Source organism: Diuraphis noxia, unplaced genomic scaffold (assembly GCF_037042655.1).
Source record: "Diuraphis noxia isolate RWA-SAM2 unplaced genomic scaffold, SU_Dnox_SAM2 contig0005, whole genome shotgun sequence".
Classification (NCBI taxonomy): Eukaryota; Metazoa; Arthropoda; class Insecta; order Hemiptera; family Aphididae; genus Diuraphis; species Diuraphis noxia.
The window spans coordinates 34,860,447-34,881,560 of NW_028301715.1; the positions used below are offsets into that span (position 1 = coordinate 34,860,447).

The 21,114-nt window shown below is 27.3% G+C and overlaps 1 protein-coding gene across 11 annotated transcripts in view; it reads left to right on the forward strand.

The window, feature by feature from the left end:
- Unc-115a (actin binding LIM protein Uncoordinated 115a) overlaps positions 1–21,114 on the forward strand; it is a 32,086-nt gene that overhangs the window by 2,404 nt on the left and 8,568 nt on the right. For 9 of the 11 annotated variants that reach the window (XM_015520375.2, XM_015520376.2, XM_015520379.2 and 6 more), the window contains exons 1-7: positions 5,733–5,884; positions 6,779–7,405; positions 19,353–19,451; positions 20,117–20,300; positions 20,366–20,493; positions 20,582–20,708; positions 21,011–21,104. In XM_015520375.2, coding sequence (XP_015375861.1) covers positions 6,943–7,405; positions 19,353–19,451; positions 20,117–20,300; positions 20,366–20,493; positions 20,582–20,708; positions 21,011–21,104 — 1,095 coding nt within the window. In that variant the 5' untranslated portion in view covers positions 5,733–5,884; positions 6,779–6,942. Of the gene's footprint in view, positions 1–5,732; positions 5,885–5,950; positions 5,968–6,778; positions 7,406–19,352; positions 19,452–20,116; positions 20,301–20,365; positions 20,494–20,581; positions 20,709–21,010; positions 21,105–21,114 lie in introns of those variants that run through there. The other 2 variants (XM_089228289.1, XM_015520382.2) reach the window with 2 other exon arrangements.

Consider the following 21,114-nt stretch of genomic DNA (forward strand, 5'->3'; position numbering starts at 1 on the left):
TTATATTACATAGAGATCAACAACAGCTAGGCTTTCACAAAATCCTAAAATGTATGATTTATATTAAATAAACTAGTTTTGTGTCACAGTGCACAGGAATTTATTGATATAAAATTATAAAAAGTGTTTATAAATGTTATGTATTTGTAACACTACTTTTTGAGATTGTTTTTTTTAATCATATTCGTCATTTGTCTTACATGGCTTTAAATTACAACCTACCACTATCCTAAGCTGGTTAATTATTAGTAAATATTTTGACGAACATTTATTTTGATCACTTGGTATCATTACCAATTTTTTTTCATCCAATGAGGTACCTATATTATCTGTTAAATTTTGCGACTTATTTTTTACTCGACCCCTTATGACTATTATTATTTATTTGTAAATAATTATTATTAATACCTACTTATGCACTAAAAACGAGGTTAAAAAGATTGTGGCAAATTACATTTGATATAATCATGTAAATAATTAATAGTCAGCCAACATTACTTATCATGTACGTTCACGTGATCATATTTTATTAGTAATTATTTTACACTGTAAAAAGTTGTCTTTCTAAATAATTTAAAATAATAATAATTACCTATTATAAATTATAACACATAACCTTGAAATGTCTCAAATATTCTAAAATGTATTTATCTATCTTTATACTGTAGGCCTCCCCGTGTTTTTTTTTATTTGAGGGAAGGGACCTCTACAAATTGTATAATATTTATGCGGGTCTCATTCGTTACTTTATCAGTGAAATAATCTTGAACAATTGGTGAATCGATGCTGACTGCCCCCAGCCCTAGTAGTGTGAAGCAGGCCTAACCACTGAACGTCTATTAATATTATATATATATTTATATATTTATAATACCTACTCAATACCGTAAAAATAGAACATCCATTATTACAGTTACCTAATTGTTTTGTTATTTTTTACGTTTACGTTTACATGTTACATATTGGTGACCTACCCCGAAATATTTTGGTGTAGGTTAGGTATATAGATATATAAGTAAAATCTCTGGTAAAATTAAGATCGGCGCCACTGATCGTATTCATATCTATGAACATTAATGTTGAACACTGTCCTCGATTTTATGAGAAATGGGAACGTGATTGAAAATTGTATATGCTATACATGCATATACCTATTTAATATAATTTATTGCCCATAGTGTATTATATTGTACGTAGGTATGTTCTATGTACACTTTATAATTAATAGGCAATGGATGACAAACCTATGAACAAGTTCAATACCAGATTGTCCTTTTTTGATGTTAGACTACTGCATTTCCTCATCCATTAGGATGCCATTGAACTGAAATATCGGAGAAAGTTCTGCAATAAAACATTATAAAATTATTCTGCGAGCTATTCCGTGTTACGATACTTTGGTATACTTTTTGTATAGAAAACAATTCCTTGGTTACCTTATAAATAATTTTAATACCTCTAACACTGTCATTTTTAATATTATGTTAGGTTTGTAGGTGTAATGATCACTTATAAACAGTTATTTAATGAATACTAAATTTCTGGGTTGCGCTAGACTAGGTACCAAAAAATTCGTGGTTAATAAGTTCAAGGCATAAAGAATCCACGGTGAAAAAATTCGGTACATATAATTAGATAATAGGAACAATACGTAGTGATACACAATCAAAAATCGAATTAGAACTATAATTATTATAAATGATTTACCTGACGAAATAAAATTTATTTTGTATATTACGGTATATTATATTTACTAAACCATTTGTAGGCATTAGGATTAAGCTATAAATCATAAGTATGTATATAAATGTATATATTCACTCTCAGATACGATAGGTACCTATTACTTTTACTGTATTTCATAATGTTACTTTTAGTATCTACTTACTTATCTATTTATAACATAATTTCAAATTATTTAAATTTTGATTGGTATATATCGGTACATATTTATTAATTTAGACTTAAATGGTTTAGCTTAGATTTTTTGGAATTCACTTTTAATTTACACAAAAAAAGTTAAATGTTTGCGATAGGTACCTACTGTATTTTATTGCGTGATAATTGATTTGCAATCAATTATCACTTAGTTCATGGTTAGGTTTATTCGTTTCATAAAATTAATTATTATGATTATTATATCAAGTCACGCAAATTATACAATCTAGATATATTTGAAGACGTATCTATAAAATAAATACATTAAATAATAACAATATTATAATACTTATGACACTTTTCTGTGTATATACTGTATATATTTTAGACTTTTATTATACTCGTATTTTTATAAAACAAAAAAATAAGTTGTAAGTATACCTTGTACCTAATATTGACTATTGTATTTATTTTGTATGTGTTATTATTGGTTATTTTGTATTAGTCTGTTTATCTCGGATTGTATATAACCTAATGTATTAATTGTAAAAACAAATAGTCATCTACGAGTTTATGACGTATAATTTTTCAGTTTAAACAGTACAGTGGAACCTCGATTATCCGGGGTAATGATGGGGAGGGGGTCACACGGATAAATGAAAATCACGGTTAATCGAGACTTTTTATAATAATGAAATTTTTTATTTAATTTTAATTAGAAATACATAGGTACAATTTTATAATAATGAAATATAGGATAAATATAATAATCGATGTACAATATTGCTTATCTTCATATTAATATCGTCAAAAATGTCATTAATATAATAATTGTCGATATCGTGTATTATGTAATATAAAATGTTCGATTATAACTACATATATATCTACAGTCCATACTTATTTTTAAATTTTTGGAAGAGTGAGCACGGTTAATCGCAAACACGGATAATCGAGGTTCTACTGTATACACTTTTAATATTTTTTTGTCTATTTAATTTCATTGAAAAATTATTTTGTGTAATAGTGTAATATCATTGATAATAAATATATATATTATTTATAATCGATGATAATAAAAATTACAATGCACTTTATTATGGTGATTGAGTAGGCAATTACAGACATGAGTGGTGCACTAGTGCTAGGTAAGTCGCCTTTATGTAGTGTGGTTCCAATATGCGCATCGTCATCTTCACTACTTTGAAGTTTGAATCCCAAACTGGGGATAAGAGAAACCTACGGTATGACTGCCCAAATAAAAATTCCGCCATATCAAAATAATTCTTCACACTATGAAATGAATAAAATATGATTGTTTGCGTTTTATAAATTATTATTATTTCTGATTTAAAAAGTGAATCTGTTAACATATGGGATATGGAACTTTCATTTAAAATATTTCTTTACCATTCTGATTTACGTAATGCATTGTGAAAAAAATATTGTTCCGGTAAAGCTTTTTGAATTTATACACACAACACACATATTAAAAAAAAAATGAAGTACGTAATAGCGCAATTCATATAAAAATTATAATGATGTACTTATCAAATAATTTATAGTTTTAAAAACATATATGTATGTACAATGTACATATGTATATTATGTTTATTTTTTTATTTTTTCTATCATAATTACCTTATAATTCATAACAATTATTTTTAGTAAGTTATACAAATTCAATCGATTTGATAATACGTCACATGATTCAAGTGTTGATTTAAAAAATGAGACTATATCTATCATCTAAGTGTTAATAAATCAAGGCATATATGTATAGAATTCGTATAATATAGTTAGCAATTAATAATTCTTGTTAAAATAAGAATTTATTGGGAGAATGTATTTTAAGATCTTTAAGTGTTTTAAATGTATGGATTCGTTATTTATTGATCACTTTAACCGTAAAATAATATGTATGCAGGTATGTGATATTTTATCGTTTACAATTAGATAAGTAGTATTATATGTTAGTCTATGATTAATGCTAAAGTGACCTAATGATGTTAATTATTGATCGATTAGGTCGAAATCACATTGACTGTGTATCTGTGTATTAAGACTATTAACTATTAGCCATTAGGTATCAATAAATAATTTTTTTCAAATGTCTGATGCTAAAATTTACTATCTAGTACCTGATACATTTCAGTCCTTATTGTAATTAATATAATCTATATAATATTTTGTATAGCATACAGAATAATTCACAAATCATGCTAACTCCCAATTTTTCTTTGAATTAAGAATTTATAAACTGATTTTTAGAACTTTTAAATTGGTGTATACAGTATACATATAGCTTGAATTTCATATTTTCAAATTTGTACTTAATTTTTATATTATTTATGGAGTATATATTCCTGAAGCAATAATAATTTCATATTTTTAAATGATAATCACTCCTTTTCTGTAGTTTGTATTTTGATTCAATAATAAGTCAATACACTCAAATTTTTAAATCTAATGTTAACATAATAATTAAATAGATCTGTTTAGTCATGGTTAACAACATAAAATTGTAATCACTATACGTACATTTTGTACATCATGCTTTAGTAAGACGCAGACGACACATGTAGATTTAACGCTCTGTCACCTTCGTAAGTTTTTAAATCATACCCAATCTTCCCATTTTTTCCATGCATTTGTACAAACCCTGTGGCATCATATGAAATACTATGTATTGTTTAAAATGTTCTAAATTTTAGCCTATATAGTATACTATATACTTTAATACTGTAAGCTATATTATATAGCCTATATATATAGACCGTTAATAATACTAATAAATATGAGTGCACATAGTGTATAGCATAATTGTACAACGTACCTATTAGTGTTTAGTGTTGTAACTCAATTTGTTTTTCGGTCGTAAGATAAACCAGTTGACATTTGTTCAAATACAGATGATTTTTCTGTTCTTAATCATTTAATATATAACAATTCAATAATTGTTGGTCCTAAACTATTTTCTAATTTAAGTATTAAACACTCAAGTAGAAGAAAATGATTACATGTTTGAATGTGTAAAGAAAATTTTCTATTCACTGCAGTATGGTAAGAGAAATAAACCGCTTAAAATTGTTTCCGATCTGCTGCACATATATAACGGTAATATAAGCCACAACTCTTGTTATTAATACTATTGTGTACTTGAGTTGAGTTGTATTGGGTATTGCAGTATACACATTCACTATGATCATGCATTTAAAATTTTCACTCATCTCAATTATTATTTATTACATTTACATATAAATATTAATTTGGTATTCGCATATATATTTTTGAAAAGAACTGTGTTATTTCACTGTCCGGATCTTTTTACTAAATTGGTAAATACAGCAAATCTATAAACTAGGGCTGTCAAGTCATATTCTTTAAATAACTATTTCTACCCTGGTTTTTTTTATAAGTGGTTTAATAACACCTTGAAGAAATATTTGCAATCCTACTTGAGTCCATTAAGGACCTAACCTTACGATTAAGATGATATTCTGTAAAGAAGTTTTTTTATTGTTTGGTTAGCTTAAATTTATTTAAACTAAATAATAAATTTATCTAGTAAAATAAAATAAATATAATATAAGTTATATGAGTATAAATATAAATATCAAATACTGCAATCATTATAGTATTATAATATTGATGCAATTTTTAATACAAAAATACTATAATGTTTGACTTTGTGCATGTGACCATTACGTTTGTTTAACAGGGCCATACATCGTTATAGAAACCAAAAAGTGAATACTTTTAGCGTACACTCATACTAATGTTATTCCCCCGTCAGCTGCACCAGAGCCGGCATATTATTCCCTGCCTACTTCCCACCATCTATCTATAGTGTATATTCAAAGCTATTAAACTACGCGATCCCACTCCCGTCTGAACATCGGCGCCGATGCTATAGGAATAGGCTCTTCTTTCAATCGTCGAGTAACCGCGGTCGGTCGATGTTTAGTTAACGCTTGTGCATTTGTCGTGATTCGTTTTAAAATCGGTATGTGTTATAGTCTATGCGTATATGAAACAATAAGAAAATAATAATTTTTTTGATCTGTCCAAAAACATTTACTATTTGATGTATAAATATTAAATTAAATATTTCTTAAACATTTGTTTTTATGAAAAAACTCAATTATTATTATATACTTATATGGCTATATATAATAAATATGTGCATAGGCAAACCAATTAATTTAATTGATTAATGATTATAAATTGTAATTTTAAGTTTCAAACTTAGCGAGAACTTAATTATACATTTGGTACGCAAATTAAAGACGTGATTAATTAATAATTTTTAAAATTTACACTTCACCGTGTTTGTCTGTTTTTATAATTTTCTTTACGGGACAAGATTCTCTTGTTAATATTTACTTAGTTTTATGTTGCTACATAAAATGTTATAAACGGTGCTATATTGTTAATTATTATTACCTGATGTGATACGATCACCATTAAAATCTTAAAGTGTTAAAATATGTCGTTAAATACCTAATATCGATAAAAAAGAATGATCATTTAAAAAAGTACATTTATTAACAGCTCTAATAGAAGAATTACCAAGGCCATTATATACCATCATATACCTACATAAATTTATAATATTATTCCTACCTACCCAACATTGGATTTTATAGTGTATTTTCGAAGTAAAAATTGTTAAAATCGCGTCTGAGTGATGAGAATATATTTTATTACATAATTATCTTATAGCATTCAGATTTGTAATAACAACTATAACTTAAACCAATTAATATCTTATATCTGCATAAACTGTGCTTGTCCATATTATTTAGTTTTTGGATAGGTCTTGATTATTATTTATTATTTTTATTTATGTTTTAAATTTGTTCATGATGGTCGTGGTGTGTTCTAATTTGCTATATAGGTATGGCGGTTTGTTGATATTCTATAATATTATTCGAATCGTAGACATATAATTACTTAAGAATTAGAAGTGGATTGAAATAACGTGCTGCCTCAGTTTACATTAACGCCAAGAAAATCATCAATAAAGTCGTCGCCCTCTGTTTTTCGTTTTACTCGGAGAAAATGACAAAAGGTGGTTTGTCGCCGGTGCTCGTCGAACACGGCGGCAACAAAATGGACGGGAACGTCGTAGCCCAGACGCCGACTTCCAAAAAGCGCGGTTTCTTCAGCGGTTCGTTTCGCCGTCGCCGGACATCCGACATAAAAATCAATGACACTATAATTATTAACGAAAACGTGGTATTCAACGGTAACAACAAGAACGGCGTCAGTGTTACGGATAGTGGAAAGGCTATCGAAAACGGTAAAAGTATCGCCGTCGCTGAACTGCAACACGCCGTGAACGATAAAAAGCCACCGTTGCAAAAAAAAGAGTCCGCAGTGGACATAAAAAAAGGACCCCCGGTGGCAGTCCAACAACCGAAGGTCGTGGAAAGTAAACAACAACAAACCGACAAGAAGAAAACGGCAGCGGACGACAAGAAAACTGCGGCGGACGACAAGAAAAAAGCCGTGACAAAAAGAGGTAACTGAATTTTCCATTGATTTATTTTGATTTGAACAATCCCCTCATCATTACATTATATGTGTTTTGTATTATTGAACGGGAAAGCAATTTATAGGTCCGACCTATATTATGTCGTAATAGTTAGTATTTTTCATTTTATTTAATGACATCGTCTTGTTACGAAACGGTATTTTGTTCTTATTAACTTATGAATGGTTTTTTATCCATTTCACAATACATAAATACCTTAATCTCACGTTTTACTCGTTTTAGATCATTAATTTTATGTATATTAAAATAATAATAAATCGCTTAACAAATTTAAAAATAATATATTACATATACGTCGCCTCTGGTCGGTATAGTGATAGTCGAACATTAATTAATTTTACTAATAGAAACATAAGTGAATATAATATTATTAAATATAATTAATTGTTCTTACTAACCTATCTATATATATTTTTGTTTTTTATTTATTAAAAATTTGAATAAATGATTTATTTGTATACTAAATATTGTAATGTTTAAACGTATGTCTAAGACGTCGTAGTCTTAGAGATATTTTACCCAATGCAATAACTAAATTACAGAGCATTTGAGTATTTCACCATCACTAAACCCAATTGCTGAGCTCATAAGTTGAACGAACCTCGTAGTAGTGATAGTCTTATTGTATTCTGTCGATATTTAATCGGCAATAACGCTATAGTAAAATGTTAATGCGTTGCACATCGCACATGCTCTAAACCGCGAACAATAACATAATCTAATAAACTTAGACATAAATATCTTAACGCGTGTGATGTCAGATGATACCTAATTATGAATAGATGATTTCAAAACAATGAATCCATTGATATTCATATTAGAGTATTTAAAACTTTAAACGGTTCCTTACGTATGAAATGCAATCGTTTCAGAAAAAGCCGACAATAATACACTCATATTTTGAATATATTTTATTTCCAAATGAATTTTAAAAAAATAGTATGATAATTTATACACATGCAGTAGTACTAAATTAGTAGTAGAAGTAATGTATTTGATGAAGTAAACTTGGTTTCAGGAACTAATATATTATAATAAAATGTATGTACTTTTAATTCTTAATGTATACAATTTTCTATTTAGTATGGGATTTTATTGAATTATTCGATAACAGTGGAATAAAGACGTGTTTTAAATTAAACGAAAACACATGGCTTCTCGATCGTTCACGATAGTTATTAATTATAACGCTAAAATGGCGGACTACTTAATGGCTTTTTTTAAATAATTATAATTATTATACTCAAGTTGAAAAAAATTATAAATAAAGAATTAAATTAAATGAGTTCAGTTAATAGCTTTCGATTCTATTGCGTTGACTAAATATATATTATATTACATTAAGGTACATGTATTTTATTTAATGATTTGCTAGAAATGTAAAATATTATAGATTTCACTTTTGTTAACATCAACATATTCCTTAAAATAATGAATTACTATTTTAGTTTTTAAATTTTTGTGGAGTTTAATAGTCAACTGCTACTTGGAAATGTATTCTAGAATTATCATTTTTTCATTATTCTTGTATATTATCAGATTAAATGTGTTGTATGTATTGTTCAGTATTAATTTACATTATGTACTTGTTTGGTTTCAAAAATGATCCCTTGGTGTTTTTCCCACCTTATTGAATATTAACCATACCTAATATTCGGATTTCCGGAGTGAAAGTTGTTTGTATAGGTAGTGTTCTTCGTTCCTTTTAGGGAGGTGCCGAGTAATGTTATCTTAGTCAATGTATTCCCTTGTTGTATCAGTGAAAATAGTTAACTAAAATTCAATAAATTTTACAATGCAATTTATAGGTACAATTATATAGATACGATTTATTTATTTAGGTAATATCATGAATATGATAATATGTTAATCATTAAAATACTTTATATTTAGATAACTATTAATATAGTGATTAATACCAAAAAATTCTAAAAATCTACCTATATATACCTAATTGGTTTTATTTGTTTTGAATGAAATATTTTAATCTTTAAATATTACAATAATGATTGAAAAATGTTTTTGTTGTGGTTCTTAGTTTTGTTTAGTTTTAAGATTTTCTTTGTGTCTGAAGGACATTTTTTAAAATTTAACTCGCACTTAATTCTCTAGTCTATATTATTTTTTGTAAATAATTAGCTTGTATATAGGTATGATATATGCCTAGTTTGTGTCAAGGACAATATTATGTCGAATAAAAATAATTTGTTACGGAGCAATGTTTTTTTATAGTTATATTATTGAGAAAATTTTCACATGTTTAAACAAAATAATATAATATATAAAATTAAATCGTATTCAATTTATTACCTAATTGAAATCCTCCAACTTTATAAATATTATATTTAATCAACATTTGAAAACCCGCAGTATTACATATTATTATTATGTACAATATTGCAATTGTTAAAAACTTACTATAAAATATGGATTACTCGACCGTTGTTTGTGTATTATTAATAAAAATAAAAGTTTATTCAGGTAATACAATGCAATAATATAACTTATTAACTCCATCATATTATTCTATGATATTAATCTATGATTTTTTACCGATTAATTATTGTCTTTATTGTTAGTGTTAAATAAGTTAAAATTTAATAATGTTTGAATGAAATCAATTATTTTAGTTTACCTATAATATTAATAAAATATCTTTTATATTAAACTTTTAAGCTTGTGAATTGTATGCATTCAAAATAACGATAATATTATGAAAAATATTCTAGGTTAATGTTAACTATATCATGGTTATATTTCAATATTGAATATTGATTAATGATAATAAATAATAATAATTTTAAGTTACAGATTAGATATGTATTTTACTTTTGTAATATCATAATTTTATTGTGTTTTTTCTCGAAAAAAAAAAGTTAACTTGTTTATAATCAGTTATTATCCAGCTATTACTTAAATACCTTTCTAGAAATATTTTCTAATATTTTTATTATTATTATGCATTTGTACTCACTGAATGAAAACGTGAATAACGTACCAAATGGATTAAAATTATTTTTATTTTATGAGGTCAAATTATTTGTTATCATTACATGTATCGCATAATGTTAATAATGGGCGGCATTTTTGTGTTTGCGTTTCACCTGTAGTGCACCTCTCATTCTCATAATGAACAAGGTCGTCGCTATTGAAATTTATCTTATCAAACATTTAAATTTAAATCACAATTCAGTATTTTTTTTACTAATTATGTTGCAAGTTGTTAATTTTTTTATTTAAAATAATTATATACATTTAAATTGTTCTGTTCTTGTATTAAAATTACATTTAATCTGTGTTAAAGAAGTTTAATAAAATATTTAATAACAATTACTTGTAAAACGTATCACTTGATACGATATTTCATTATCTTGATAAATAATTAGTAGGCCCGCTATTTATATAATACAATATACTACATAACATCATACTCATAAGTATCACTTACCCAGATAGATTCAAACATATTACAAACTACCTACATAACAATTTTTGATAATGATAAAGTATTAACAGAATGTATTATATTTAAACATTTTAAATTTGGTTTTTGCAGCATTTTTATAGTTTTTAAGGATTATGTAATAATGTATTTAAAAAATAAACGTATTATATGATATTTTTAATTTTAAGCTAATTTATCGTCGTTTATAATTTTAATGGTTATGTATAAACTATAAATCCGTAAATCCGTTCATTAATATTGACAGGCAATTAGACGTTTGATTAATTTCAACTATAATTCTTAAATCTGTTATTTGTTTTGTCATTAATAACTGATAAGTAGCAATTTTTACGTTTAATTATTTTAAAATTGAATCAATTACTGTTAATTTATAAGTTTTATTAAATACATGCGGTAAAAAAATATTTTAAAAAGGTTCAATAAATCATGATTTGTTTAGGTTATCTTTTGTTGTTTAAGATTATAACATTAGTATATATGGGTCAAACGTAGTATTTATGTAGTATATTTTCTTTACCAACTTATTCATTCATTATTTTTTATATTGATATGTAAACGGATATAAATATAACTATCGTAAATTTACTTAATGCATTAATAGTTATTATATTTTACTTCCAATTATAATAAGCTAACTATAGACTCGTATATAACTATTATCTGATACAAAATACGATGTATCTTAAAATATATAATAAGTAATAACTTATGTTATTACTTTTTAATTTTCATTATTGAAAAACTTAATATCTGAGTGAATCGTTAAGTAGTCTTATTAAAATTAATTTATATTTATAAATTATATTAATAATCGATTAATGCAAACGAATAGTGTAATAATAATTTAGTAGGTAGTAATGTTTGACATTAAACTAGTATTAGTATTTAGTAGTACCTATTCATGACATTTTTAATTTTTAAGATTTCTTTTTTCCAAGGTTACATTATTTGTCTCTACAGTTTATAGAAATCTATAAAATAATAAACATATTATTATTGAACTGATGCTAATATTTTAAGTTGGATGCATTGCTATTTTACTTTTGTGTGTACAACGTACATTTACATAGTGATCAACCATTGGTAATTACGTCATGCTAGTGTGGATGTACCAGGCAACTTACACATATGCAACATCAGTGAGTTTGCACATATATTATTCTGATGTAATAATGTTGTAGACAAATGAGTTATTGCTAAAATATAACATCATCTATTTTATTACGTTAGTATGCTATATCTGCCAATAATTTAGGAAGAAATACTTGAATTTTAAAATAGGTCTATCAAGTAATTTGTTGTTAATATATTTTCATACCATTACTAGATTACCTATATATTATACTATAGGTATATCTTTATATTTGTACGTATTTGTGTGTCTCATAAGTTATTTTTTACGTACATTTTGACCCATATTGAATTTCTATTATCGGTACTTTTATTCCTGCAAAGCATGAAATAATATAGACGAAAAAGTCTAGAGTTTTTATGTACATCGTGTTGAAGTTTGGCTAAATAAATTTCCCGGCAATACTTTTCGTGACCTATATTGTGTTAATATAATCTTAATAATATGCTATTTATTTAACGATTTTTTTTAAGTGAGACATATCAATTGTTATACGACTTATAACCGGTATTAAATATTATGTATTTTTTATGTATATCACATTCTTTTTAATGTACAATAAAAATATTGGTATGCATATGCATACTGATAGTAGTGTTTGCATATTCTGAGTGTACGTATAATATTTATAATTGATTGTTTGTACTTTTGTGGGTATTAAATACATGAAGCCAATGGTATATAATAATAAATATTTAGAATTGGTTTTTCAATATTTATGGAGGTTGTCAGTAAAAGTTCAAATGCCTTATAGCTTTCTAAATTGTAAACAAGAAAACATTTTTCTTAACAATAAATAAATAAATATATTTTATATTAACGTAATTTTAATAGGAGTGTTAAATACCTGGGGAAAATCGTTTCTGCAGCATATTATGTTTTATTATGGCGTACAAATTGTTTCGTACTTGGCTTCGAAATAAAATTTGGCTCAAGTATACGGTGTTGCGTCGTCGCTGTAGGCTGTGGTCGACGCCTTCTCTAAAAATAATACACCCCTCGACCATCCTGTGTTTGTTTGTGTTGTTGTCTCTTCTATAAATATATAGGTAATGGCGACAGTGTGTACCAAACGGGGTCCGAACAGCCGACAGGACTTCGTACGGATTTTATTATGCAAGTTAACGGATATCCTGCCACTATTGTGTATTCACTATTCATTTAAGTTGCTAAATAGTCACGTATCTATAGCCAGTTTTAACACATTGTATTAATGAGTGACGACACTTATAGGTATTAGACATTGGTCATAGCCCACTATAGTGCCAAACCAAATATTATCAATTGACGATCAGTATCAAGTTTTGTGATTTAAGTTTTTTACGGCAAGAAATGAGATGTGTTCAACAAAACATATACAATTAGTCTTGAACATTTAGTGTTCTACCCACGCTTATTTTCAATACGAAATATTAAAAATTAGTACTAATATAATGAATATAATGTGGCAATTACGGTGGAGTACCTTAAACTTCTTTCATGAATTATTAATATTTCATAGTTTTAAACGCAATCATACTAAAATATAATTTAATATGGACGTTGTTTTAATGACTGTTAATTTTCTGTATATAATATACACTATTTAAACGATTAAATAATTATAATACATATATATAATTATGTACATATATACATCGTGGTATACTGCATACCTGCTCTAATAATATTTTTAATATTATGCACATACAATTGAATAACTATCAATTATTTGCTACATATATTTCATTTTTCAACTTAACTTGTTAAACTTATAAATCTATTTAAGTGGTTATTTTTTAAACATTGACTTAATATTATAACAATATCATTGATTAAATACTTAATGTTTTTAAGCTGACTTTTAAACACTGAATTCAAGTTTACAAGTCACATAAATTATTAAAACGTGCATATTTGTTGATAAAATACCCTTATATTTTATCCAAATTCCTTAACAGTCATCAGTTTTTAATTAAAATAATAGGTTTAGTATTTTACAATACATTTACATTTTAGTTAACATTAAGTACAATAATAAAGTTAAATTAAATTATTAAGGCTACTAAAAAAATAGTTTCGTGCACTATCGGTATATTTTATAGTGTTTGTGTCAAGGACGGTGAAGTGTTTATAAAATAGATTGTAAATCTTACTATAATATATCGCTGATATTACAGTAAATTTTAGTATCAATTATTAGGTAGGTACCTATACCGGCTATACCTATCTTATTAATAATAACTAATAAATAATCACATTTAAAAAAATTGAATATACGAAGGTATTCTTACATAATATACAAAAATACTGTTTGAAACTAGAGTTATTTAATTATATATATTGTTAATACTGCGTGGGTAAAATTTGGTAATTGTACTAAATTATATTATGTAGGTTGCAGTTGTGTATACAATAATAGTCAAAAATGTATTCTCGTGAACGTTCCGTAGGTTATACAATTCTGACGAAGTGACGATTACGATTACGATAGTTACTACTGATTATAAACGAGGTCACTTTAGAGACCCCTAAGTCCGTAGCAATTATCCTCATTGGCGCGTTTCATTAAACGCATTTAAGCTGTGTCCGCTGCCGTCGATGCTTCCACACGTAATAATAACTAATCGACGCGGCATGAAAGCCAGATGCGACGAGCCGACGATATAATGGCAGAACAAAAACAGTATCGCCGACCGTCAGATATTGCTTGTATTTAAAATATGCATGTTTTTCCCTAAAAAATAAACGGCATTAATCACCTTGGGAACCGTTGAACAAAAAAAAGTAACTGAAACAGTCGGCAAGGCAATTTGCCAAATGAATCTGAAAACGATGATGACCTGTTCTTCCTGGCCCATATCGCGCACATGAAGTTTACGCCCAACCCGTCAGTCTTTTTTCTTTGAACTGATTTTGATTTATTGCCCACCGTGGAATTATACTTACTACATTAGTAGTATAATCGCCAATCGGTGTATAATATATCACGACTACCGGACTACGTCTAGTAGGTTTTTCGATATCTGCCCTGTACGATGATTGGCATTGTTTTCAGTATTTTACCGATGGCGGGTAGGAAAAATAACGTTCTTTTATTATAATAAATAATAACAGTCGTGGTACGATGCACGTTCTGCACTTGTGTATCATTCCGGCAATATAGTGCACGAATTGACGAATCCATAGTTATATTATTTTATCGTCGTTCGTGAAACGTTTACCTACCCATGTATTATGAACGATTTTTTACGGTGACGTACAATTTTCCCCAATCTCTGCAGTTGCGCCTGATGCCATCTACAACGATTTTTTGAGTGTGGCTGTGAAGGTCAGTTGCGGTATACGTATTACACGGTATTTGTATATAGGTACACAGAGTCGTTATGCACGACTTGTGCAGACCGAACAAATGACTCTACGGCGCCCCACCCCAACCTCCCTTTACCGCTCCCCACGCTATCGTATCGTAACGTAATAAACAATGTTGCAGCAGTGTGTTAAGGCCAAAACCGCGTATTGTATTTGTATTATGCATATGAATAATTTCTACTAGTCTACTGTGAGACGTCCAAAAACCGGATCGTTTGCCGGAGTACAATACATAGAATATCGTCGACAATATTATGTATTTCGTATTATATAGGTATTAGTAGTGTGGTATTATTTATAAATTTATGGTATGCGTATAAAACGGACACAGCGTACTAATACTTATAATATTATGTTCACTGACCGTTGCACTTGAAACTACATACAGAGTGTTTTATCACTACGCTTGAACCCACGGTCAATACCTTTATTTTCTGATTTATTTGAAGATGTAAAATTTTAGGCAATTAGAGAAAAGCATATCTCACAATCGTTATACCTATTATAATATGTAGTTTATACTTTAAATCACACCTTTTATTTTTACTCAAACTCCAAATAAGAGAATTAAAATATTTATTTATGAGTTGCTTAAAAGTCTGAATTGCATTAAGTCTTGATAGAGCTCATAGAGCTGGCTGAGTGTATCCTTCTCAAATAATTCCCAAAGCCCCCAAAAAATATTTATAGGTATTAATTAGTATTTATAAGTTGTACTAAATATTGGAACGATTTTTTTACTATTTTAAAATCATTTAATCAATTATACGCTATTTTAGTATTTGTATTGTGTTATTAGATAAAAAAAATTGGACTTTGGTAGTCGTGTTTAGATACCTAACCTAACCTCCTTAGTATATGTAGGGGAAAATATATATTATGTAAGAAGGCACTCTCACCTGAAACACCCTATATTGGAGGTTCTGTACAGAGTGTAACAGAAGTAATATTGAAAAATATAATTGACCTAGGTATACTAGGTATAATATTTTTGTAACAAATTTTTTCTTATAAATATTTTAAAATGATTTTAATTTTTTAGAATAAATGTTAATACCTATATTATAGTTAGTTATAACTACGTCGTCTATCTCTTATTTCTGTTACACTCTGTATACATAGTATATATTATACTGAACGCAACAGGATATTATATGTATTACAGGTATATATTAGTAATAGTGTTTTTTTCTTATTTTTCTTCTAAACTGTGTGTTTCGGTCACGGCCGACCGACTGGTCGGCTCGCCGTGGACTAACAATAATTGCCTCGCCGAGGAGGCGACGTGCCGTCCTCCGTCGCGATTATCTATCTAGACGGCCGTTCAACGACAGGGCAACGACGCTTGGGTGTACATTATTGTGTTTGGATGCGTTTAAAATGCACTCTTGTACGTTGTAAATTTGTAATACAGGAATATCTGTGAGTCTGTTGTATGTTATTATGATAAACATTCCCCTGTCCCTAAGTCGGCTATGGCCTGATTATAACGTGTACCGTTATTACATATTACACTTACACGCGAACGAGTTATAATTATTTCGTTTTTCTACTTTCTTAATTGTGGCAGCAGCAATGCGATCGATGTGGGTACGCAACGTACCATAATATAATATTTGTATTATATGCCATACGGGTGACGGGTCCTAACTCCTAATCGTCGAGAAAGGCAAAATAATAAACGTGTTCAATGACTTCGTTGCATTTCAATAAATTACAATTACTATTTTATTTCAGTTGCTGATAGATTCAGTATTTCTGTGACATTTAAAAAAAGGAATGCTAAATATTTTTTTTTCACCACATCGCATTTAAAAATAATGAAAACATTAAGCCATTAATGGCAAACATTAAAATGAATCATGGAATACGTTTGTATATTTTCTAGAGCTCTAGATTTTATTGGATTTAATCCTATTTATAATATTTTAATTTTTAATGCATTTAATGTTTTTTAGTTAAATGTTTAAATAATATGATAGTAGTTTCGTTCGTCAGATAAGATTTTTAGTTTTACCTATTACCATTAGACATTAAAAATAATATCACGTTTAGTAATTACTAATTAACATAAAATATATATTTGAGATATTCGTTGTACAAATTGTAATATTTTAAAATATTTACATTTTGAATTAGTAATTAACATAATAATTATTATTTACACAATTTTCAAATAAGTTGTTTAGAAGCTTAAAAATGGTCAAAAAATATTTGATAATTGGTTGTTTGTTTTGAACATTTGAAATGATTTTGTACTATCTAGATTCCAGATGTCTAGTTTTATTCATAAATTACACAATATAAAGTTATATTGTACGCATTTCCTACTACTATGAGTCATAGTTATAATAAGGCAGATATCGGTTGATGTGAAAGTTTTTGTTAGGTATAGATATTCTCGGTGCTAACATTTTTTATGATTTGAATAATGAATATTTATGATTATCCAATTTAATTTTGCTATATCATTTATGTTTATTACTGGTAAATGTTTAAATTATGTGAACAATATATGTAATACGGTTTCCATTAAACGTATTTAAGAAAAACTTAAATATTTGAAAGGAGCCATTAAAATATTTGACCACTTTTAAGATATCCTCTTCTATGTGACACGAATACTTTAAATAGGAATTATTTAAATTTACTTTATAAATATATATTAGATTTAGATATGGCTTATGGAACTTAAGATTTTAAGATTTGTGAATAGAATACGAATATTATCCAGTTTTCTCTATAATTTAAACGTCTTTAGAATAAGTTATTACTTATTATTAATATCCAATCGGTTTATCAACTATTGAGCAGTAGATATTTTTTATTTTAATTAGCTATTGTTTTTTTTTTTTTAATAATAAACTTCCACACCTGGAAGCTATTAAAAAGTGCCACTTCCGGTGTTCAAATTGGATGTGATTTATTTATTTTAGCAATTACGTTTCAAGGTTGTTATCCGGATTTGTGTACATAATACTAATATGCAACGTTTGTATTTATTTTTTCTTCATTCAACGGTTGAATTACTGTTATATGAATGTGACACTTCTACTCCCGTACGGTTACAACTATATTGTATAAATATATACATTTTTTTACTCGTGTAGTCGTGTAATTATTTTATTTATACCAATCACGTATCTACTCTTTACTCCCAAGAATAATATTAATTACTTAATAATATAGTATATATTATGTTATGGTGTTAACGGCATATACAACAACAGAATGTTTGTATAGTTCTTCCGTTGTTGATTATTTTATCAAGCATAATATAGTTAACAATAATTCCACTATTAACTGCATTAAATTTATAAACCGACGAATCAGATGTGTAAGCGTCTAATGTGAGGGGGAAAATTACTCTCCGGAACTCAACCCAAGCACAGGCTAAAGATATCTTAGATCATTGCGTTTGCCTAAATATGAGTGCGAGAGAATCCTACCGACTAAATACTAACTACACTTTTTCTTCTTTAAAAATAAAACACTGCTAGTGAAATTTAAATATTAGTCTCGTATTCTCTTTCATAGTTCATTGCTCCACGACAATATTTACGTGTGTATACTTCTAATCCCGTTGAATGTTTAAAAACTAATTATGGAATTATATATTACTATATAATATAATAGATACCTATATTTTTAATATTCTCGTTTTAATTTACATGTCTTACAAACAAAATACTATAGAATGCTAATCATTTTACACTAGCCAAATTATAAAAATTTATTTTATTTTTCCAAATATACTTACTGCTAGGAATGTTGGCTATGTTTCAAAAGATGACGTCGTATACCTATTTGGTCGAATGATTAGAGTTAAATACATTTTTTTTATTGTTTTGGGAAATTTTTTGATATGATACAAATTAAAAAAATATCATTATTCATTAGTTCATTACCTATTAATTATTAGTACCAATAGTACCTAACTAAATTGATTTATTGTTGGTTTATAGGTAAAACTTACTGCAGCGGTTGCAAGAAAAAATGTTCTGGCGAAGTACTAAAAATAAAAGGTGATAAATACTTCCACAAGGACTGCTTCAAATGCAAAAGTAAGTTTGATCAAATACAATTTAATCTATAATTAATTAATATTATATAGATACCTATGATGTATGATTTCACAAATCCACTAAATGAAATTGACTTATAAGTTTGGACATTGAATATTTATAAAGTAAACGTTCACTTTATACAAAAACAATTTCTGCACCTAAACATATATATTTTACTATCATTATTATTCCTGTATATGTATATTTATTTTCATTTTTTGTTGTTAATGATTAATTTCAAAGTTTTATTATTTTGATACATTACTTTACTTGGGCTCCAGACATTCTTTATAAATAAATTATCAAAACACCTTCCATTTGTATGTGATGATGTATTTATGCCTCTAAGCAAAATAATTTTTCTCTTTTATGATTTATTACTTTATGTAATGTATTATATTGAATAATAGGATAATAGATATGTAATAATACGTCATCAAGTCAGTTTTAAAGCAATTGGCTATGGCTGACACATCACAATGTATGCATACTGCAATAATTCCACTATTGCTATCAGTGAAGGGTACAATGACACGAGTAGGCTTATTGTTGTCAGGCATACAGAATTGTTATGAAATTCCATTTGTATCATGAAACCAGAGTATTTATCTATACAATTTAAAACAGGTTAAAAATCTCTTATTAACTCATTGTTTTTTTAGTTTGTTGTCATTCATTAGTGCAAGGGCTGTTTTTTTCTGAAGAAGGTAGCTGGTATTGTCCTGATGATTATCAAAAACTATTTGGTAAAAAATGCACTGTCTGCAATGATTATATTAAAGATGAATTGGTTATTGTATTGGAACGAACATATCATCAGCAGTGTTTCACATGTTCTCATTGCAGGTAATAATTTTCTAACATCATATTAATAGTAATACATGTATCTAAAATGAAAACTATTATTTCAGACAACCTTGTCCAAAAGGAGATCTAGTCACATATGTAGGAAATTCTATTCTTTGCTCTAAGTGCAAGGAAATTCCTGTTAAACGGCCAGCATCTGCACAATCTAAACAAAATAGCACTAATGAAACAGGTATGTTTAAATAAATTTAATGAAGTAAATAAAAGAATACTTAAAAAGGTATTAAAATACAAATTGGTGTTTATAATTAAATATTTAGATTGTGCTGAATGTGGCGATGACCTTAGGAATGGACAAGCACTTTATGCTTTAGACAGACAGTGGCATATTTATTGCTTTAAATGCCATGAATGTTCTGCTGTGCTTCATGGTGAATATATGGGACGGTATGTATGTATTTATTATAAGTGTATTCCTCAATTTTATTGAAAACATAACATCATCAAACTAGTGAAATACTTTTTTCGCCAATAGTATTCCAAGTACTTTAATTAAATACTAAAAGTTGTAATAATATTATAACATTACAATATTGGTATAAATGTAATATTAATTTATCAGTTTATAGTATTAGTGTATAAACATTAATTAATTGTACTAGTAATAAGTCAATATTTATTCTTTTAATCATTTAGACTTGAAAAAAAAATGTAAAATAATAAAGAACTTTTAAAATGTTATGCTTTAGGGATGGTGTTCCTTATTGTGAAAAAGATTATCAGAAACTCTTTGGGGTCAAATGTACATACTGTAGTAGATTTATATCTGGAAAAGTCTTACAAGTATGAATTA